The following is a 23,035-nucleotide window of genomic DNA, read 5'->3' as shown; positions in this document are numbered from 1 at the left end:
AACATGCACAAAACCAGCTTACTGTTTACCAGACTTCAGGCCAAAACGCAGCTGAAGCCCAAACAAGGAAAAGATATTTCATACCCCTTAGAGTGCAGTTAATTGAGCGTGTTTTCCATCAGTTAACTAACTGTGCCCCAGCTCCAAGCGCTGCTCCCTGCATCTCCCTCCGCGAGGGCAGCGGCTGGCTCACCTGCATCACCTTCCCGTCCTTCCCTCGGTAGAGCGTGTAGAGCTGGTAGGCTCGGACCTCGTGCGGAGGGGGTGGAGAGGAGCAGTGATGTTTACTTCTACGCTTAGGCACGTTTTGCTGGGGTCGAGGGAGTGTCTGCTGATCAGCTGGGGAGATGGGGTCTGAGAGTGCTGAAACCTGCAGAAAATACACAGGAACGTTTTCCCTATTTATGACCCCCCTGGTAAACTCTTCGTTCCTGGTGGGAACGAGACAAATCCATTGAGACAATTACAGCAAAAACCTGATTAAAACACCAGTCCAGTGGCTGGCAACAACCTCAGTGGCTGTCAGCACAATAACCAGATTTGCACACAAATTCTGGTTCCTGTGACCCTCAACAGCAGAATTTCCCCACCAGAAATCATTTTTGTCTGAAGACTACCTCTGCCCCATGAGCACAGCCAAAGGGGTATCTGCACTATTGCTCAGCCACTCCTTCCCTGCTGTTTTAAGTCTACCAATACCTTTTCCTTTGGCTTTTTCTTTTTGCTCTTCTTCCCTCTGGGATCTGGTGAGGTTGACCGGGGTTCATCTTTCAGATTGTTCTTCCTCTGTGGTGGCTGGTCACTGCTCGGCGTGTCATCAGCAGCTGAGACGCTGCCCTGCTTGAAGCAAAGACAGGGAGTTCAGAGCAGTTGCAGAGATGGGGAAATGGTGCCTTTTCTTAAACTTCCCAGTTTTAAGCTGCTCTGCACACGTGAGTGGGCAACTCTTTAGCAGCAAAGCATGAGAGACTGCCTCAGACAGCTGCTGTGGTCATGCAGATGGCTCCAAACAGATTTAGTCCTGATGGGTTTTATTTACACTCCTTCCTTGCAGGAGATGCAGCTGGTAATGCCGGGCTGTACCTTGCTCTGTACCACTTCATCCCGTGGTACCGACTGAGCTCGCCTTTCCTCCTTCAGTCTCTCTCTCCTCTTCCTCAAGCTTCTTCCACGGTTAAAGCGTGAGACCTGAAGGCAGACCACACTGTTACTCAGTGATGTCATGCTCTTTCCTACCACAGAAGCCAAGTAATAGAGAAGACCTTTTTCACCTCTATCTAAAAGGCAGTTGATAAAGGAGATGGACGCTGATGCCAGATGGACGCTGATGGGCCAAGCAATGTGGGTGTTTACAGCCATGAAAACACCCCACCACCACAGAGCAAAATCAGGGCACTTTGCTGTACCCTGGAGAGGTGAGCGCCGCCTCCTATGTCCTCAGGCTGGTTGCCATGCCAAGCCCAGCCCTCCTCACACAGGGGTGACAAGGAGGAGCTGGGCAGGGATTGCGCCTGGTCTCATACCAGAATACATACGTCTTGGGGGGACAGATTTGTAACGTACCTGTGATGCTTTAGTGAGGAGGAGTGCCACCTCAGGGTTATTGTGCTGTCTGGCAACCTCTAGAGGGGTCTGACCTGCCTGAGAAGAAAAAGACAATGGCACTTTCTTCAAAACACAAGCTACTAGAAATGTGGAATTTCTCCACCCAAGGTTAGCACATTCTCTGTGTACAAGAGTAAAGTGGCTAACTGCTTTCATTTACCCAGATTTAATTGAACTCTTACATCCAAATATTTTCTACCAAGAGTGTTGAAGGGAGCCTGCATTAATACAGAATACTGAAGAAACCACGTCCCGCTTACGTTGTTGACAACGGATGCATCAGCCCCTGCCTCCAGCAACAGCTTAACCACCTTCCTGTGATTTAGAGCAGCAGCTACATGGAGCGCAGTATCCCCTGCCTGCAAGTTAAAAAGCAGAAAACAACCATGTAACACAAGTCCTTGGGTCTCACCCTGCAGAAATCACGCCTTCCTAAAAGATGCTCAGAGGTCAAAAGACCTACACTTACTGATGCAACAACTAAGCTTAAATAAGGCCTGGTCAATAAAAAAAACAGAGTTAGTAGGAAGGGGATAGGAGAGGGCAAGGAGCTGCTTCAGAGCAAGGACCTGCTTCAACCTAGTTTTGAGAAATGCAGCTAGGGCACTGGTGATCTGGTTTAACTAAACCAAGTGATACATAACACAGGTTGGAGACAGCCCAGCTTTACTGCCAGCAAACAGATACAACATCTGAGGGCAGAACCGGTTTTCCCACCACAACCTTCTCTCTCGTTTTTTTTTTTTTTGCACATTTGATTATTTGGTGCACAGGTGATCACGTATCACATTACTCAAAAACAATCAGATAAGTACCAGCATCGAGATGGTTGGTGTTCTCTTCATGAGATTCCTCAAGAAAAAGAGTTCCTGGACCAAAGCCAGGAGGCGATCCAGGTCCAGCACTAATACACAGCCCTGCCCTTGTCCCCGGTGCAGTGAGGTGAAGATAGCTGTGATCAGATTCGGGCACCAGTAACAGAGACAGCAGCTGTTCAAGGCAGCCCAGACGTGTGTATATCATGCCCTCCTGTCCCCTTTGCCTTGCATTTTGCCTTCAGAAAATTAGATCTCCTCGAGACTAGTGGAAATCTATTGCTTCTTGATAGTCTGGGTGAGGCATATTCATAAATAAAATCGTTATATGTGCAAATAATGGGCCAACTTTGGGTAGTGCTAGGGAATGAAGGAAAGGGGTGTCTTCTGGGCCAGGTTCACACCAGTTAATTTTAATATTCAGTAGCGCAGTTTGCAAGTTAAAAAAAACTCGTTTCCAAATAAAATTACATAGTAAATTTAACATGCTGAAACCCATTTTGTTTGCTGTAATATTTCATATCTAAGAAACAAGATTAAACAGATCACAAAATATCTTTATGATCCTCAACTGCACATAGAAAATTTCTCAGGAACATGAGGCGATGTGGTTAAGCACCACATCACCTGTTTATTTAGCAGATTTAACACATTTTAATGTACTAAATCCATTCCCTTCTACCACCCAATTAGATTATGGTTTAAGTATAGCAATCAATTACTTCTCTACAGTTACTACTCTAGGATTAATCCTAGGTTAGACTGATCATTACTCTGAATATAAAGCATACTTTTTCTTCACTTCTACGTCCTTTTAATTCCCTCTACTGCAAAATGCAGAAAGAAAACTCTTCCAAAAGAATTCACATTTTTGTAGCATCTGAACATTAGTGAGTTGTGCTTCACAATATCTCTGTAATGGCCATGACCCTATGTTACTACCCCTGTCCCAAACCCCTCTTCTACAGCAACATACAACTGCAGAACCTCATAAATAGACAATGCTTTAAAGAAGTGATGCAAATGTGATGGCAAAATAATAAACCACTGATATGCCATTACTTTAAGGTTACTCTTAAAAGCTCAGGCATTTGGTGGTACAGTGAAACGGGATTGCTTGGGTAGGAATCCCTCTTCCCAACAACTAGCCGTATGCAAAGGGCACAGAGTCACGATGAGTTTCATGCACTGACCTGGTTCTTTTCATGGACAGAACAGAAAGCACTGAGCAGCACCCTAACGATGGGCAAGTGATTATAACGAGCAGCCACATGCAGACAGGTATCTCCTGCCTGCAAACAGAAACAAAACTCTGAGCATGTAATTGCAGTAAGAAAGCTTGTGCTTGTCATGGTGTTCAGGGATGAAATAATCCTATTAAACAAAAAAAAAGCAGTAAATGCCACACACCACCACTGAACAGCAATGCTGTCTTCTCTGTGGCCCAAAATCTACTATCATGGGTGGGAAGGTTTAGCGAGAGCTGGGCTCAGGCAAGGTGGGGGTACAAATTCTTTAACCACTGATGGGAAATACTGGAATTATAAAATGCTGGTTTATTGCACTACAAAACCAGGTTTACATTTTTACATTAAATGTGTTCTTCTGAACTGCAAACCAACGTCATCTGGAAACTGCACACAATGAAGAAAATATGAGGAGCGGAGGCCAGAGAAGCGTCCCCATGAGGGGTGGCACATGCGCAGCTGGGACTGGGAGCTGGGAGCAGAGCCCTGCGAGTTTCCATTTCTGTATGCCTCTGCCCACCTTGTCACTGAGCAAGGTCAGAAACATCTGGCTTCCTTTTGTAGATTTTTTTCTTTCCCTTTGTCATGGCAGAATCATTATAAAATAGGAGGAAAGCTGTCTGAAATTGAAGTCACCTTGAATGTACCTCATTCAACAGACTAACACACAGTATATCTTATCTGTCTCAGTGAGGGCAGGTCTGAAGATTTTCACTGCTCTGGCATAAAACCCCTTTAATATTTCTGTCTTTTTGAGAGAGGAGCCCTTTTGCAGAATTGTACGACAGTGGGTCAGGACATCAGGACCCCGAAAAGCAGCAAAGGACCAGCTGCCTCAGTCTGTGTGACAGCAAAACCCACTTTGGCTCCTGCCATCCTGGCTCAAGAGATGTGTACAAGTAGTCCATCACTCAAGTCCTATCAAAAGCATTCCTGGAGATGATGTACACAGTGCTTTGTTAGTGGTTTTTTTCCAATAGCATTTATAATAAAAATCACAGCTTAAAGCTTTTTCTGAGTATTTCCACAAGTTAAAGCAATATAGCTAAAACAAAGACACACAAAACCGAACATGCTCTTTTCAAAACTCACATTATTTTTGAGGTCTGCTCGAGATCCTCCAAGTAACAAAACACGAGTACTCTGGGAATGGCTATTCTGGCAAGCCAGGTGAAGAGGTGTGTTACCTGCCTTAGAGAAATACAGGAAAATATAAAAGCTGTATTTAGAAATTGGACATAACCATTAAAAAAATAAAACCTCACAGATCTTCCCAAAAGAAGATCTACCCAGAGGTGGGAAACTGTTGCTGTTTTTTTCCCAAAGATATGAGATGAATAAACCTGGAGACTGAAATACCCTCTTCATCCTGGAAATGATTTATCTGGGATACAGTAAAGGCAGAAATTGGACAGTCTAAATGATATCTGCATTGCTCAAGTCTGTTTGCAGGAAGCAAAGAGTCTAGAAGCTGCCTGGTTCATTAACATCAAAACAGCACTATCAAGTATTTCATTTAAAGAAATATAATTCTCGTGTTTCAGGTTTCACCCATGCACATACAAAGAAACACGCGGCCATGGCATGGCACTCTGATCTCAAGCAAAGACAGCCGCAACCGCTGCAGGGTGTTAGGCAGACGAGGGTCACAACCATTTCTGTTTATGATTGTTACACAAACCAGCTCCAAGGCTGGCTGGGTCTGTAGGTGCTCTCACAGGGCAGGGTGCAGATTTTAGGCTATCGGGAACCTTCAGTGTTCAGAAAGAATGCCAGTCTCCAGCCAAGATGAGAAGGGAAAAAATATGCCACCCAAGCCCCAGAGAATCACATGCTAAGGTTCCTGAAAGAAGCAGACATGCAATTTTTATGGACAGAAATCAAAGAAGAGTTTGCTTGTGTATTGTCTTGCTAACACTGTGAAGCATTTTATTGGTCTGACAAGTTTTTCTGGCAGTTTTTGTTGGCCTGAAAATGTTTGGAGTTTTGACTCTTGGGAGCTACAAATGAAATCAGCTCAGGTAGAAAGATTTCCCATGCTTACTCGGCTGCCTGTTCACCTTGATTACATCCTTTCATTTGTCCCCCGTGATCTCAAGACACAGATCAAAGCCGTAGGGTTTGAATTACAAAAGGCCAACTCTTAGATGTGGTCTTAGGTCTTCAGTTCCATGTTACAGACTATTTCAGGCTTGAATGTAGTCTCTAAGTGGTGGCAGACATGAACATTTTCTTTCTCAGCTAAATTGCATTTAAATGCCAATGTTTTTCCCTCCTGGGTTTATCTCTGAAAAGCCTCTGCAATGTATTTATCATTTGCTGTTTGGAAGGTCAGCCCTGGTGGGAAGGCAGGGAAGTCTTGTGCAGTAGGTGATGGGCGAGGATCTCAATGCTGGGAAAAGTCATTATGGTGCTGGTGCCTGGGGTCAGAGCTCACAGAGCAGGCTCATCCGGCTCCAATCCCCCATGGTGAAAAACCTCTCACCAGTTTCTGTGATGGGCAGGGTGGGTCTGAGTTGTACCGATCTGAGGGTCTCCACTGGTCTACTGAATCTTCACGGAAATGTACAGACTGATGGAGGACCTAAAAAGAAGGCTACAACTGATATCATGGGATGATCTATCACAGCAGAAGAGTTTTTATTAAGCCAACTTGAATGAAAATAATAAATGCTGCACAGTAGAAATATGGCTACCCAGGTGGTCTACCCACCCATGTGTTGTCCCACTCCTCAAATGCCTGCCTGACTTGCTGTTAAAATCACAGGTGTCCTGTCTGGCCTCTTCATTTCACTTAATATAGAAGCCATCTTCAGTTGCATTGCTCTTTCAAATACTGTGCTCAAGGTGCTGTGCTGGAGAAGTGCATTCATACAACCACTCCCCAATCAGCCCCAGGAGGTATTAACCAGGAGTTACAGACAATATAGAGTCAAACCCCTCCCATCTTTTGCTGCTTATCAGGGTTTCACAAATCTAGCAGCCTGTATCTGTCCCATCCAGCCAAAATCACACAACGCCCATGTGTACGTCAACAGCCTGTAGGGTGCTCCTGCACATGGCACTCAGCTCTGGCTGCCAGAAAAGCTATCAGAAAGATTATGCCTTGTTGCCAGTAACATAAAAAGTTGAGAGACCAGAGAAACCATTTTGGGATTAAGTAGATTTAAGCTCTTCATTTTTCTTAAAATCAGAATGGGTAAAAGCACGTGCATGTATGCAAGCATGCACAATTCTCGCATTTTTCAGCAGCTCCTGAGAAATGATCCTGCCCATTAAAGAACACCCAAACAGTGAAATGCAAAGGGAGAGGATTGCGTGGGTTAAGACTTCAAAGGCCAGCACAGGAGCTGCTCATGCAGTATTAAAGTCTGCCAGTTGTATTTCAGACATCAACCCTGCTGAGCTATTCTGTGCACACACTTTCCAAGAGAGGTTATGTCCAGTTGACATATGCTAAATTTTCTAATACCCTGAGGCATCCAAGCATGCTGGATAACCAGACTTCATCTTGAGACCACATCTTTGTACAGAAGTATATGTATGTACACAGACAAGCGTATCCAGGGATAGGCGTATATTAGTTTACAAGACTATGAAGTCAAGCATGGGAAGTTGTCTAAAGTACCTTTGATATGAATCTAGGTGAACATTACAGAAAAAATAATTACAGAAAATAAAAATTGGAAGTTGGAACAATATAAAAGAAAGAATGCACATAAAATAATATCAAAGATGATGTAATTACAGACCAAAAAGTGATGATTGTATAAACATATGCATATATATATACACACACATACATGTGCATGTATAAAACACTATGCCTAGGCAACATGCCTTTTTACTCAAAATCTTACGACTTTGGCCAGAGTTGTCTCCTGTCTTCCCTTTCTTTTCCAGCCCATTTCAGTTGTCATTTTAGAGACATTTTTACCAAAAAATGCCCAGACATCCCATAAATCCATCCTAAAGCCCCCTTGCCTGTAATGAAGGACGTGGTGCCAACCGCGTGACCTGACCAACCCATCAGCACTGTGGTCCAAACCTTGACTCCGCTCACACCATAGGGTGCTACCACCATTTCCTAGACTATTCCATCAACTTTTGAATTAGTGAATTGAAATCTCCCACAGGTATTAGAATTAAAGTGGAACTAAAACCCCTCGCTTTGTTATTCTTTCCTCTAAACTGCTCTCAAGGTATTCTAAATACCAAAAGAAATGCAATCCAGGTTCATTACAAGATTTTGGTAAAAGCCTACACTAATATATTAGGAAGGGCTCTCTAACAAAAGTGTTTTTTTCCCCCTCTTACATTCCTTTGGCTGTTTAATTTCTGAAAAGAAAAATACGCATTTTGAATGACATTTTCTTATTAATACAATTAATTTTCATTTTAAATCACACCAATCATAATGAATCTGCTTGGTATAAATGAGAGCACCATGGAGATTTCCACAGGAATTGCAATGTTCCTCAGCTGTAATTAATGTATCATTCAACATGCTGTTGAGTTCCTCCTGTGTCAGCTGTCAAAATATGTATTTCCTAATGCCTGTGGAGGAACCATTCAGGCATAATAAATGCAAAAAAAGAAGAAAAAAAATCCCACTAGGAGCTGGTCCTCTACCCACTGTGAAATGCCATGGCCAGAAATCTCCCGTGCTGAGAATCAGCCACCTTACACCAGAACTGAAAGCTGCATGGGTCTCACCTTGTTCTTGGCAAGAACGTTGGCTCCTGCTTTAACGAGCACTTTGGCAGACTGACTGAACCCATGCCAACAAGCTTCATGAAGAGCAGTGTTCCCATCCTGAAGAGCACACACACAAGAGAAGGTTAGTGCACTGTGTCCACATGCAGAGTAACATTACATTTAGAACACAGCAGCCACGCACCCCACCTGCTCACTTAAAAAAATAAAACATTTTCCCACTAGCTTAATTTCTATTTTATTTTTAGAAGACTGTAAAACAATATTGTTATTCCTTTTGTTTGGAACTTGGAATTAGTTATATTTACTCCCAAACTAAATTTACAACCTAGGATTCTCAGTTTCTGGGATAAGCAAGAGAAACTCGGCAGTGTGTTTTGCACATGTCATAGTACAGTTGTAAATGTCTTTAATTCCTCCCTTAATGAGCTGAGAACAGACTCTTAAACCAAAAACTACTAGCCTGATATATAAAAATATCTAAATCAATAATTTATATTAAAGAGATGGTACAGCTTTTTTCCAGTGTAGTAGTTCCACTTACTTTCAAAGCACCAGATACTTAGTAGTGTAAACCATAACTTTCTCTCTGAGACATTAATATTATGAGCTGGCAAGGCTGCCATCCCACAGGGATTTACTTTTGCCTGGTACCTTATCTTGTCTGTCCAAAGCACACCCCTCTTGAATCAGAGTTGCTATAACATCGGTGTTCCCTACGACAGCAGCCCGGTGCAGTGCTGTCTGATCACCCTGCAAAAAACAGCAGATTTGTAATCGGTACCATTGCCACCTCATTTTGACTCAATGCAAATGCATACAACACACACAGGCACTGCATCTTCAACTCATGTACTGTTTAAATCCAAGCTGCCTTTGAAAACAGTCCCTGTAAACAACTATCATTAAAGTTTCCAAGATTAATGAAGTTATTGAAAGTATCAGAGAGCCACAAACCAAGTATTCACAGAAGTTTGCAAGTCATCACAATCCTATATACAGTGCTGAAGCGTTCTAAAAATATGGTAGCATTAGAAGGCAGTGAATCTAACACATTTGGCACTATGTGTCTAATAATCAGCAGTATCTGTAGGGAACTAAAGGGAATTACAGGCTGGTGCAATTCATCATAATGATCCTCCAGTACTTACACTAACTGGATGAGGCTCTCCTGTTTTGGCTCTGATTGCTCCATCAGACCCGCTTAGGGTAAGGAGCATGAGATGAGATCAGTCTCTTCAGCACCTCTGATGGATTTACCGATTAGTGCTAAGAGTGGAGGCAATTTTATGATGAGGACAACAACTGCAAGACGATCAACTTCTTTCATTCAAGCAACAACTGAGCTATCTTGAGGTCCAAACGACTTTCATTTCGTATTGACCTGCCATGTAGCAGCAAGAAGCAAGTTTCTTACATCAGTTCATTTCCTCTATGGCCAAGTTTCCAAAAGAAATGATGCTGATGAGATCATCTTGTCAGATTGCCCATCTATCTCTCCTCTAACAACTGTTGAACTCATTTGCTGAGCTATAGGGCCCAAGATTAATTTTCTACAAGCCTTACAGAAATTGAAGACTAGGGAGTTACAAACTACCAGCCCTGCCCATCGGGGGTTATCTATATATTTTTATGTGCATGTTGGTGAGACCGTGATAAAAGACAGGGAATAGGAGAATTTACGCAGCAGCATGTAGGGATGTAAGACACTGACTGACGGGAAAATAAGCTGCAGTAGCTCCACTGCTGCCACAACAACCCGTCTTGGCTTTCCTTTGAAGTCATTTTGAACCTGCAGTGCTGAAGCACAGCCTGAGACCAGGCACAAAGACTAGCTTCAAAGCTGCACACAGCCTTTTCTGGGGATGAATATACAGAGTGGGAACCCAATCCACTTCTGCTTGTCTAGATAACAGTCACCAAAAACACACACAGGCAGAGATATGCAGTGTAGCTTGAGGGAAAAAAAATAAAAATCTTCCAATAAGCTAGTCCTAAATAGATAGAAAATTTTTCTGCTACAAATCTTTATCAGATAATACCACATTCTATTAATTACTAAAACTAGAGGAATTTCTGTATTTTCTGTCGTGCAGTCTACAAGTCTTTAGGTAACTGGATAATTTCAATAGTTTGTTGACAAAGGCAATTAGCAGCTGACTTAAAAATTGCTCTTGGTGCAGTTGTTTTGTACTAATGAGAAACAAAATAATTATTAATCCATAAGGGAAAAATGAGCATTGCCAACTACAACCTCTCAGTAACCCTTGTAATGCCACACCCCCCCCGGTAAATTATTAAATTGTCTTACGAATTTGATTTGGCTTATGAAGTAGATTTTTAGAAATGGTGTTGAAGGCTTCTTAAAAATTTTGCTGTCTATGTTTTGTCTCTAGAGGTTACATACTCTTTACTTTTGTTCTCTTCCCTATTACAACTGGGTATGTATTTTAAGAGATTTTGAAATAAGACAGTAATGGTTCCATGAAATGGGACTTTCAGAAAAATACAAAATATTAGAAAACTGACAGGACTGCAAGTTCTCTGAACCTATGTATTTGTTCCAAATTTACAGATAACCAAGATGTTACGGAAAATGTTCAAATTATACCATCTCACAAGTGCAAGTGTCAGATAGTTTTCAGTAACTATTACTACACAGAAATCTGCTCACTAACAAGCCAGGGAAGAACTTAACACCCTTTTCTGATAACACGTGGTACTGATGACTGGCACAGCTACTGCTACTGCAGCAACGGGTGATGTGGACAGCGTGAAGGTCATTTTATCTGACCACTGTGAAATGGAAAGTAATCTGTCAACCTATCCCTGCCAACTGGTATTGCTGCACCAGCAGAACTACAGAAGGTATTAAAGACTAAAACATGATGACATCTGCCGTTGCGATGGATGGAGCTTGAACAATGAATGGTTGGTTCCTACTTCTTTACAGTCTAGAAAACTGACTGTGGAAAAAAACAAATTGGGGGCAGGAATAGATTGTATTGGATTTAGTTTGAGGATCTTCTCGCTGGGCCGGTTTAAATCAAAGCTGTTCTTGTTAGACAGACCTCATCACAGTAATTGCAGTGAGGTCAAAGGCCATTCAGCTGTTGGGAGTTTGTTGATATGACAGCTACTTCTAATGGCATCTTGGTTAAATTAAAAATAAACACATATTTGGAAAGTGGGAATCACACCTCACTGCTGCAGAAGCAAGCCTCCCTTGGGGACCCCAGCCCACGTGGCATTCACTGGGGCTGCAAAAGGGTATTGGGACAGCTTCAGCCATGCCTGGGCTTTGTCCAATACTATATTCTGGTCCCCAAAATGGAAGCCCGGGTAGGTGAAGGGACACAAGTCCCATGGATGGCAGGCTCAGGTGCCTCCTGCCTAAGGTGTGGGCTTTGGTGTTGACATCTTCCCTACACAAGCATGGGGAGAGACAAGCATCTGAGTAAGGTCCAACCAGCACCCTGACCAGGAAAATAAATACCTCATCCATGTAACAGGGAGTGTCAATGATATCTCAAACCCCACTCACCTGGACTGAGGCACCTCCCAGTGAAGAGATGGCAGGTACCAATGTCCTGGTGAAGGTCCCTACCACCCCCAGGTCCCTCAGCCAGCAGGGCAGGACCTGGTAAACCGTTCCCTCGAACCTCAGCACACACATTAACCTTCCACACCACTGCTTCACGTGCTGTGGAAGCTGAACACCAGATTGAGACGTCCTCTGCGTACGAGTCACTGAGCGACCCAGCCACAGATGGCGTTGCCCACCTATAAATAACACTGCCTGCACCGCTGCGTTTCTAAGCTGCCTTGCCTCCCCATCAGCAGAGAAGCAAACCCCTATCCTGTCTCCTATAGAGTCAGAGAAAATAGATGAGTTGTTATATTTTTTTACAGTGTGAATTTTCAGAAACCGTAATCACTGACTCCTGTATCTTTTTATTAATTGCTAAAATAATTGTCAGTGAGGGCACTCATCAGAGTTCTGCCTTTAGCAAGGCATTTGAGGGGCTGTTCCAGAGGCTCAGAGAGCAATTACACTGGTAAATGTGTATTAACTGCCCAGACTATTATGTTGGGCACAATTTATGATCCTATTTGTAAGTGATTTATGTTTTAGGAACAGATTGCAAATCAGTAGCAATGAAGAGAGATAACTCCAGTGCTGTGTCACGCAAATGTGACCTTGATAGAAACAACAGTGTCTGCCTAAATGCAGATGTGGGCCTGAAGCCAAAAAGACACTTAGATTCTCAAGTAAGGCTCAGTAGAAATAAAGCACTTAAGTCTACACTGGTGCATCTTAAATCCTCTTCCTCAGCTGCTGCTTAGCCCTGAAAGCAACTCAACTCAGGCGTTTCCACTCCAACACCCCGGACATCTCGGCTTGCACGCTGCCACAGGGCACTGCAGTCATGGTGGCACTGAGGAGGTTGTCCCATAGCACAGCCCACGCCCTGCCACAGCCCCTAACGCAGCCATCTCCCCTTCTCTCTCTCACCCTGTGAGCACCCTCGTTGCATGCTTGCTGGAAGAAGCTCCATGCAAGTTGGAGCTATTTCCCAGGGCTCTTTGAAACGAGGCCAGTGAAGGAGGTGGACGTTGGCAATTCTGCAGCAGCCCAGAGGTTATGGTATTTGCCCAGTTTGTCTTGCTGTAAGAGCACTGCTATGTTGAAAGTGCTCCACTTTTAAGAAAAGTCTTAAAAAGAAAAATTCACTGGGCTAGAGAGAATGAGTCACTGGGAGACTGGGATAGGAGTCTGCATTCCCTGGTGCAGAGGATGCAGGACTGCACATCCTGAGAGCGCTATCTGTAACAGGGCTATTGCATAGCAAGGCCCAGCACCAGCAGGTACGTCTTTCTTTATAGAGAGCTTAAACACCTATTTTTAGGAGAGGGTTAGAGGCTGGGAGTCCTGAAGAAAGGCAGATACCTAAATGCTGACCTTCTCCATGGATTTTGGCATTACCCTTTCCTTTAGCACTTCTGTGATGGCTGGGCCGGTGGTGCTTGTTCAGTGTCCTACTGTATGTAAATACCTCCTTGAGTTTCCTCATTTGCTGACTAACTTAAAGCCGTGGATGAAACCACTGGGACCAGGCACCTAGGAACTGGATAGGCATCTATTTTACATTTGAAGTTCACCCCAAGGGAAAAGAAGCAACACAAGCAACTTACAAAAGGGTTTTGGGTAGATATTATTACTTCTGTGAGCTCTCCTGGGTTATTAGAGTCTCTATTATAAACTACTGCCCAAATTTAAAAAGATTTACACTAGTTTGTCATACATACTACTTTTTCCTTTCTCTGATTAAAAAAAATTACTATAACCACCATATTTTGTTTTCCTGCACACTCCTATTCTCCAGAGCATCCATCAGTTGTACGATCTCCTTTAAAGCCCCTCTCTAGTGTCACACTTTGCCTCCTCACTGTCTTTCCATGTTTGCAGAAATCACCAGTCTTGCTACAGGAGAATTGCACCAAAATATCTAGCAAAAACTCATGCCTTCGATCCCTCATACAAAGTTCTGGACAGGCACTTGCAAGTCTTATACTATGAAATCAAACCACTAAGTTCAGGGTAGAAAGTTCAAAATATTTTAAAGTTAAAATAGCGTTAAACCCTCGCAGGAGCATACAAGCATACAAGGATATCCTGAAGCAGCTGTACACACAGGCAAATTGATGTGCCCTGGTGTTTCTCAGTGTCACTGTGCTGCTCTCCTTCTTTGCCAAGAAAGACAGTCATCATGATACACAGTAAGAACAACTTCACTCTGAATGATAAATGATGATGCATGACCAGCAGAAGTGATCAAGGCATGAAAATATAATCATCAACGAAACAAATTACAGCTTAAATGAGACTGAAATGGCAGTACAGGAATAAGCTACTTTGCATATTTACATTCAGCTAGAAATGATTACGAACCCTGAGTTATTGTTCCATCTGAAATTAATTTTCTGCTTCTTAAACTGGAGCTTCCAGAAGGGGAGTTTCAGGGCCTCAGGCCTTTGTTTTAAATCAACTTGTTTTCCCAGTTAGATTTTTAGAGAGCGCATACAGGGCAGGGAACTTGTTGCAGAGCACCCAGCACAAAGCCTGCCATGCAGTCATGCACTGCAGAAGAGCTCGGTCATGCCAGACCGCCAGGCCAAGGTTTTGCAGCATGCAGCTGTGGGAGACATCAAGCTCAAGGCAGGGCTGATGCACAAGATTTCTAACCTCCTTCTCTCTTTCTGATCTTCTAGGTTCCTTCCTAGCCTTTCTCTTCTGGTTTCTCTTATCTTTTTCATCCTTGATTTCCTTCACCGGGACAACTTTCTCCTTGACTATTTCTGAGGTGTGTGCTGTATGGATACTCATTGACCATTCAGAGATGGCATTGGGATCCCAGTAAGAGTTTTCAGTATTGGCAGGGAGAAGGAAAGAGTTAGCTCCTGGGGTGGCGTACTCTACAGAGCTGGACTCCACCGGTTGAAATTCATAATAATCCCACTCCAGGCCACTGGAGGTCATTCTTCAACTAATTCTTACAGCTCTTACTGTGTTTTAAAGAATATATCTGTAGAACATGAAGTGACTGTTATAATCTCTCCACAACATTTAGCAACTTTAAAGTTTCTGCTCAGCATGTGGCAGATGAAAAGTTAGTTTTGCATTTGTTCATTAGCTAAAGAGAGTAAACTCCAAAATATAATGTGTTTAGGTTTCTCTTCTTACTTAGAAAAATAATATATAGGCAGTCTTTTTAGAATCTGAAGATTTTTTTTGTGTTATCACAACAATGCCACAAACAAAAATCAACTATATGATATCCCCACTCTCATGAGCGATTTAATTGCTGAACCTAAATCTGTATTCCTGAAAAACAGAAATGAAATGTACAGGTGTTAATCAACAAAGGAAACTAAGATGCCTTCAGTGCCAAATAAGCACACAGTAAAATTGACCAAAGGCATAATCAATAGATTGCAACTAAAAGAGAATATTAACATATTCTGTAGTGCATAAATAAAGTGTAAAACTGAATTAAACAAGGAGAAAGCATAAGCAGCAAACCTTCTTTGAAGACCTATGTAAAAGGAAAGCAGAAATATTTTAGTTAATACCTTTCACAAACAAAAATCTTCACTTGGAGCTTTAGCCTTCCTCCTCCTCTGAGACACACCCTCTGAGACTCAAGCATCTCCCGAGGCTCTCCTCAACCCCAACCAAATTACTAGTACTAAATACAGATCTAAAATCAAAATACATTTTAAAGAAACATTATCTGTGAATCAAGCATGCATCTGTTCCGTTCACATCAGTCACCACATTAGAAGCAGTATCCAGTTGTCATGAACAAAGGCTGGGAAGCTTGCAAGGCAAGAAGAAGACTAGGTCTTCTACCAGCTGAATATTTCTACAGTGCAAGGCTCTTCACTGAACTGAAATGATGCTAAACACTGATCTACTGTTTTTCCATTATGCCTATCATGTTTACATATAAACAGTCTAGATTTTATTCCTAAAGGATTAAAAAACCCCATACTTACTCAAAAAACAGTTTTCACAGAAACTCAATTTGATCAAATCAGTGGAAACTCCTGCATTCTTAGAGCATCAACTTGCTTTTCTCAGGAACACTGATTGTACTTGTAAAGTACCTGCAATTTTGCTTTAAAATACCTGATGAATCATTTCTGCTGGGAGAAGTCGAAAAACATACTCAGGATACATCTGAATAAACTGATACTCCCATTACACTTGCAAATCTGCTCCATTTCACAAATGGGCATAGGGAAAGAATAGAGTGCAGGAAGCACAGTTTCTTCCTAGAAAAACAAGTTTCCCAGTAGAAAGCTGGTTGCACCAGTACCCCTGTCCTAAGCTTGTCAGACAGACTGCTCACATCTCACTGGAAAGCAGCTACTCATGCAGGGAAGGAAACCAGTTTTCCAATTTCTATAGATATTTAAGACTCTCTAGTTGCAAACAAATGCCTAGGGGCATTGGAAAAGGCACCCAGACATTTCCAGTGTCCTTTTAATACTCATACAGGTGCCTCTACTAACCACCTTTGGACCTCTCTGTCCTGTGAACAATCTTCACCTTCTTTATTACAGGGGGAATAAAAGCAACCCTTCCTCAAACTTGTTCCAGTGTGCTATCCGAGGTTAGCAACGCATCTGAAGAAGTCATGGTTATTCAACTGCTGTTGCACATTTCAGCCTACACCTTCGTCCATCAGAGTGAGTTAACTAAAACCATGTTACCGGTCACTCCAGACTATTCTTATGGAAAACTGAGAAATTCCAATAACTTACATATTTTACTGAATGAAAACAAACTACCATTTGCTAAATTCAAAGCTGGTTTCTTTGTGCTGATGCTTCAGCACACAGCAGCCTCACAGATGCGACCACCCCCGCTCCAAGCGCAGCTGCCAGCAGGACAATTTCCCTGCGAGACCGCATGGTGCTCCGGGCAGCTGCTCAATACCCGATACACTGCAACATGTGTCTACACAAAAAGAATCTCCCATTTCAGGCAAACATCACATTAAATTGTGTCCCCTACCTGACATCCTTCCGGGGGTTTCCACAGGGTACAACGAACTCTTATTTCATTTCTACACCAAGCAGCAGACAAGAACTCTCACTGCTACTTACACCTGCCCGGCACAGCCAGAACTCTGCAGCTTGAGCAAGCTATTTGTTGAAAACCACCACATTTTACATTGTCTCCCATGCAGTTTTGTAACCTCCAATTAGAAGTTACCTCTCCAAATTAGAAGAGAGACAGATTTTGCTTTCATTTAATCCTTCTTCAAAGAAGCAAAGGTCTACTGTTATTTGCAAATTACCTTTCCCCTCCACCCCAAGCAAGATGGTTGTATCTACTTACGTCATCCTGAATATCCAGGTCACAACCTGCCTTCAACAAAACCTGGACAACGTGGAGATGACCCTTGTGGGCAGCAAGATGTAGGGGGGTCCGGCCATGCTATGAACGAGAATAAAATAATAATATTTTAAGATTAATCTTTACGCATGCTAGTTGATCAGAATTTTATCTGATTTTCCTCATTCTTCTGTTTCTACCTTGCTCTTTGAAACCTGCAATAGCAGCAAGTGACATATATTAGTGTAGCAAAGGTTCTACTTCAGTTTTATGCATGCTGAAAACTCCTCCTCTCCCTTCCGCAACATTTCAGTTTATCCTGATGATACTCTATAAAAGGAATATTACATCTACGCAAGGATACTTCCTTACAAATCCGGATCCAGCTTTGTGTCCATGCCTGAAGAGAATTCATGACCCTTGGGTTTCTGTCCCTCTGGAGTGCAGAACTGTCACCCCCTTTCAACTTCAATCTACACAACAAAGTTGCAATAGCAGGCTAAATCATATATTGTAATAGGTACTATCTTTGCAATAGACATAAGAATTACTGGACTGTTCTGTATGACGGACGATCCTCTTAAAAAGAAGGCTTGTAGTCACTTCAAGTGACAACCAACTGCATTTTGCCAAAGATCTGTCAGGTTTTTTTAGACAATACTTATTTCTAAACATTACCAAGCTATAACCCACATGAAAGTAAGAATATAAAATAGTCATGAGAAATTAAATCTATAGTGTAATCAAGGATGGTTCCCTAATAAACAGAAGGATAGAAAAGCTTTAATTAAGGAGATGGATACATGATGTGTGATATTAGGAGAAAAAAAGAACAAAGACTGAAATTTGACAATAAAATCAATTTTTTTTTAAAAAAAGTATTGTCCCAACAAATTGGTTCCAAAAATCTACATGCAATGACAAGAGGAAAACAATAGTTACTTGTAACTGAGCCCCACTTTATCATCCTTTGAAAGAACTTAGAATTAAACATTTCAGAAAAAGGGGAATAGACCGCTTCTTCTAAAAGAGGCATGAGAATCGATTGTGAAAAGAGACTCAGAGGGAAGAGATTGTCTGGACAACAGAGGAGAGCTACAACAAGCAATTACCTAAACATTTAACCCATACAACCTGAAAAAGAAAACTCATAGGGGAGAATCAAGAATTAACTCTTGCTCTAGGAGGTGTGTGTGTTTATGTATGTATTTGTGTATATATATACATCTATATACATACATTTTTACAGATACATAAAATCTGAAAGCATCAACATGAAAAGTGAGTGAAACACCTTAAGAACCACCAAGCAGCAACACTCTAAAATTGTTAATTGTAACTAATATTTAACCACAGTTAAGAAAACAGGATTCCAACCATTGCTAAAATCACAGAGTATCTTCACAAAGAAGCCCATTTTCTCCACTAGGCATTTTATGGGATAAATAAGTTACATTATTCTTCACCTAATTAAATATCTATTTCTTCATTACCACTGCTATTGTCTATTTATTCCACCCAATTATTTACCCTGCAAAGGAAGATAAATGGCCCTACAGGAGGAGCAAACACCTCAAGAGCTGACTACTAGTGGCCTGAAGTAAGCAGAAGGCAACCATGAGCTCTCTGAGGTTTTAAGCAACTTCTCTAGCAGGAAAGCTACTTCAAGTAAATAATAAATCAAGTTCAAGACAGGATTGCTTTCACACAGCAAACCCCATAGCCACACAGCTGGTAGAGCCTTGGGAATTCAGCCTCTTCAGAGCAAAAAGGAAAACAAGTGTTGAAATACAAAGAACAGCTGGGGACAAAATGTCTATGTCATTACTGACCAGTCCTGCAGTGATTCAAAAACATTAAACGCTGATTAATTGCTCTACATTATCTACTTGAAGGGCTAGACCTAAGGGGAAAGTCCTTATGTGCTCTGCCATGTGGGTCTCTCAAAACCCAGATGTTGCCTCCCATTAGTGGCAGCAGCTCATTCCCACTTGGGAAACCTCCCACTCCTGCCGTGGGAAGGGGTGGGAAAGGCTCTCTTTTGGCTGTCACCACTGCCCCTGGGGGCTATCCAGTCTGCTGCCTGGGTGCTTCTTGCTCGATCTGGCCGCAGGTCCCTAAACGCCTGCCCCTGCAGTGAAGGTCACCGAGCTGCACTGAGCATGCTTCCTTCTCCAGGCAGCCTGGAGAAGAGCCAGGGCTATGCTCCTGTTCCAGGTAACTCAATAGCAGAAGGCATAAAAGTCTCCAGGCAACACAAGGGGGAAAAAAAAAAAAAAAAAATCAGATTGACAAATCATTCCCAGCTATGAACAATATGTTTGGATTACGAGTATGTGCTGCAGCATGTTCAGGTTTATGGGTTCTGACTTTCTACATTACTTAATGGCAATAAGTACATCACCTAATCCAGGCATCTCATTTCCCAGCAGGTTACTAATATGTCATGAAAACAATTTATTGCAATCTGTGCATGGAGCAGAAAAAGTCCCAACCAAACTCAACTTGAGGCCAGGTCATGTACTTTAAAAGGAAAACACTATCAACTACATGACTATATTCCAGCAGGGAAACTTTCTGATAAAATAACCATCTCTTACCATTGAAAAAATGCTGAGATGCCACCAAAGGTACTATGTTAAAAGTAAACCATGAAAGCAGAATATGAGTTTATTTCAATACAAGGGACATGTTTTCCTCACCCAACACACCTTCCTAGGCAGTTGTCACACAGAGAGTGCCTGGTGACAGGGCACAAGCACAAGAAAAGGTTTCAAAACCACAGAAGATAGAGATCACAGGACTTTCACCTGACTATTCAGTGCCTTAAGGCACATTAAAATAAAGCTGCTCCAGGGAACAGGCTTATCTGGAGGAAGCTGCCCTTGTCCCAGGGAGTACTAAGTTCTTCTGTCACTAGGATCAACCTGTTACCTGTTCTCCACAGCTGGGCAGACGGGTACTGGAGGAGGAAGGGCACTCACTGAAGAGGCCCCTGCAGGGCCAGGGAGAGCTGCAAGCAAGGGTTGCCTGGCTGATCCCGTCACTCAGTGAACAGAGATTCACATTAACCATGCGTTTCTCCTACTATCATCCCCAAGCGTTCAAAAACTTCAGGCAGGTCCCCAACACTCAGATATTTGGTGGTTGTTTGTTTTTTGTTTTTTTTTTTTTTTAAAGTGTTACTGAAATGGAAGACTAGAAGATGGTTTTTATTCCAGAGGTTTTGTGTGTTTCAAGATTTTCTATCAAAATAAATAGGTTCAGAGGCATCCCACTTACTGGAGACCCTTAGAGAAAGATCTGCAGAGACCAGAGCTGCTGCATACGTGCAGTCCTTGAGCTATTCCCACTATAAAGGAACACTATAAATGAAAACTATGACCCTACCTAGGATGGGAGAGTGGGAAGGAGGATCAATTCCAGCACATTAAACTGATTAAGAGGCTCAGGCTTTTGGAAATGCACTGATCATCTCAAGATTAATTGTATCCCTGCAAGAACTGGCAATGCCAGATTTTCTTTTTCTTCCCAGTAACATCAGAATGAGAGCAGAGACAGGAGATACAGATGAATCCCGTTCCAGTGAGGGCAACACACACACTAGAAAAACACTTGCACCCACCTTCCCAACACAAACATATACATATACACACAGGTACATATGTACATATGCGTGCACACACCAATCCAGAACAAACTGTGAGGGAGAGACAGAGCGATTTGGGTGCCCCTCTCACGCTGTGATGACAAACTTGGAGCACAGCAAGCTTTAGAGAGAAATGTTCAGTGGTTCCATCCCATAGCAGGAAGCCCCACCAGCAACAGTCTGGGCTGCTCTTGCCTTCATTTCTGTAAGTCAAATCAACAGCCCACAAAGTTTTTCTCTCACGGCAATGCATCCTACCCAAAATATCTAGAGGGAAAAGAGATGAATGCAGACGTGCAAATTTCCCTCTGTGTGTCTTATCCATAAAGACATTTCGCACTCACCACTGCAGCACCAAAAAGAGGACTTACCTGAATACACACACGGGTCCTTGTGGGAAGGGAAACATACACAAACGAGAGTGTCTCCTAGATGCTCACTGCAAGGAGATAGCACTAGATCCAGGGACTGCTTAACATACAGATTACTGACTTAAAAGCTTGTGAGCATTTCCAAATATGAACTGTAATGGTTTGGGGTTTATTACAGAAATACAAATAAGAGACTGCTACAATTTGGGATTAATGAACCAATAAAGCAGTCATTCATATAAAAAAAATATGCAATTTGGACTTCTATTCAAATGTAAATAATTGCTTCAGCAGGCAACAAATCATACAAATCCTCCGGTGTCATGGGCTTATTGACAAAATAAATGGAACCTACTGCACTAAGGCTGCAACTTCCAACAACCGTGACATGCTGCTATAGCTATGGGCCATATCAGGTTGCAGCCAAGCACAGTAAACAGCCACATGAATTTCAGCAGTAAAATGCAAGGGTATCAGTTGTGTTTGTATTTAATCCGTATTCACATTTCCAGACAGGCAGCAGTCGATACATGCCGTTTTAGAAGTAAAATTTTCTTAGAGCAGCTGCCAATGTATGCACTCCGCAACCAAATCCATACAGGGGGGCCTTAGCACCAGCATTTATTTATGCAACTACATTCAGTTATCCATCTCACCCTGCTCTTGTGCTGCACAAGGACTGTTATTTATTCATCCATTCTGCACTTACACAAAAACATGCCTATCCACATTTTATTAGAAAGCTTGAAAACAAAACCCAAGTCTTGTCACATTGTTCACACTGATGATTTGTTAAGACTGTTCTCCCTGAATAACCTGCTTGCTCATCAGCAAAAAGATTCTCATTGACCTCAATAGGCATTCAGCAAGACCCTAAATGTTTGCTAGTCTCATTTATTTTTATTTATTATTTAAAGCAGATACAAGTCGTTTTTCAAACCGAAGGAGCACAAAAATGTGAAAACACCAAAATATATTTTTATTTTGTCTTAACTTAAAAAGGAAAAAAAGAAGATACTGTTTCAAAAAACTCAACCTGCTCTAAAGTTGAAATCCTGATGACAAGACTGCAAGTACCCCAGCATTACGAAAGTTCTACCATATGGCATATTCAAAACACAATTAGTTCAAAAATTAAATCAAGCAAACACACACAATTACGGAATCAAAACAGAAGCACTCTCTTTTGCATTACTATGTTTTTTTTTCCAAATGATCATCCCTTCTCTGCAGAATTCAATTTTATAACTATGATCTTAATGCTACACTCTGCAGAAAAGCTATATTCTGCTTCCCTTTGAAAAAATATTCATAAAACCCATTATGCTATACAAATTATGTTAAAACTGCCTGTTTAACAGAGCAGCAGCACACTCCTGTGTGCATGCTTGCTTTTCCTAGCCCAATTAATTCTAGCTATTGAATACTACATCCTGTGCTGCAACACCCCCATGAAACCCAACACCCAATAAACACTTTGTTTTGGTGAACTGTAGTGCAGAGGTTCAGACCTGGAAATTTCATCTCCAGTCACAGAGCAAGCCCACGTTAAGGGCTGCCATTCCCCCAGAAGTGCCTTGTTTCAGCCAGACATCCTTGGGATACAGCTGAAGTTGATGCCTGGGAGGTGAAATTCCATTTCTCTCTGTCCTCCAATGTACTGGGTCTGGCTGAGCTGGAATTGGTTTTCCCCTCCAGCAGCCCTCCTGGAGCTGTGTTTTATG

At 42.2% G+C, this 23,035-nt stretch overlaps 1 protein-coding gene across 5 annotated transcripts in view; it reads right to left on the bottom strand.

Moving 5' to 3' along the window:
• Positions 1–23,035, bottom strand: part of ANKRD6 (ankyrin repeat domain 6) — a 110,770-nt gene that overhangs the window by 6,591 nt on the left and 81,144 nt on the right. For 2 of the 5 annotated variants that reach the window (XM_026845853.1, XM_026845854.1), the window contains 10 exons: positions 17,295–17,393; positions 9,038–9,136; positions 8,384–8,482; positions 4,760–4,858; positions 3,614–3,712; positions 1,866–1,964; positions 1,564–1,641; positions 1,084–1,188; positions 700–840; positions 194–370 (listed from right to left, as the gene is read on the bottom strand). In XM_026845853.1, the coding sequence (XP_026701654.1) occupies positions 194–370; positions 700–840; positions 1,084–1,188; positions 1,564–1,641; positions 1,866–1,964; positions 3,614–3,712; positions 4,760–4,858; positions 8,384–8,482; positions 9,038–9,136; positions 17,295–17,393 (1,095 nt within the window). Of the gene's footprint in view, positions 1–193; positions 371–699; positions 841–1,083; positions 1,189–1,563; positions 1,642–1,865; positions 1,965–3,613; positions 3,713–4,759; positions 4,859–8,383; positions 8,483–9,037; positions 9,137–14,630; positions 14,971–17,294; positions 17,394–23,035 lie in introns of those variants that run through there. The other 3 variants (XM_026845851.1, XM_026845852.1, XM_026845855.1) reach the window with 3 other exon arrangements.

Source organism: Athene cunicularia (genome assembly GCF_003259725.1).
Source record: "Athene cunicularia isolate RWA chromosome 3 unlocalized genomic scaffold, athCun1 chr3_part1, whole genome shotgun sequence".
Lineage (NCBI taxonomy): Eukaryota > Metazoa > Chordata > Aves > Strigiformes > Strigidae > Athene > Athene cunicularia.
This window is presented reverse-complemented; position numbering and strand designations above follow the sequence as displayed.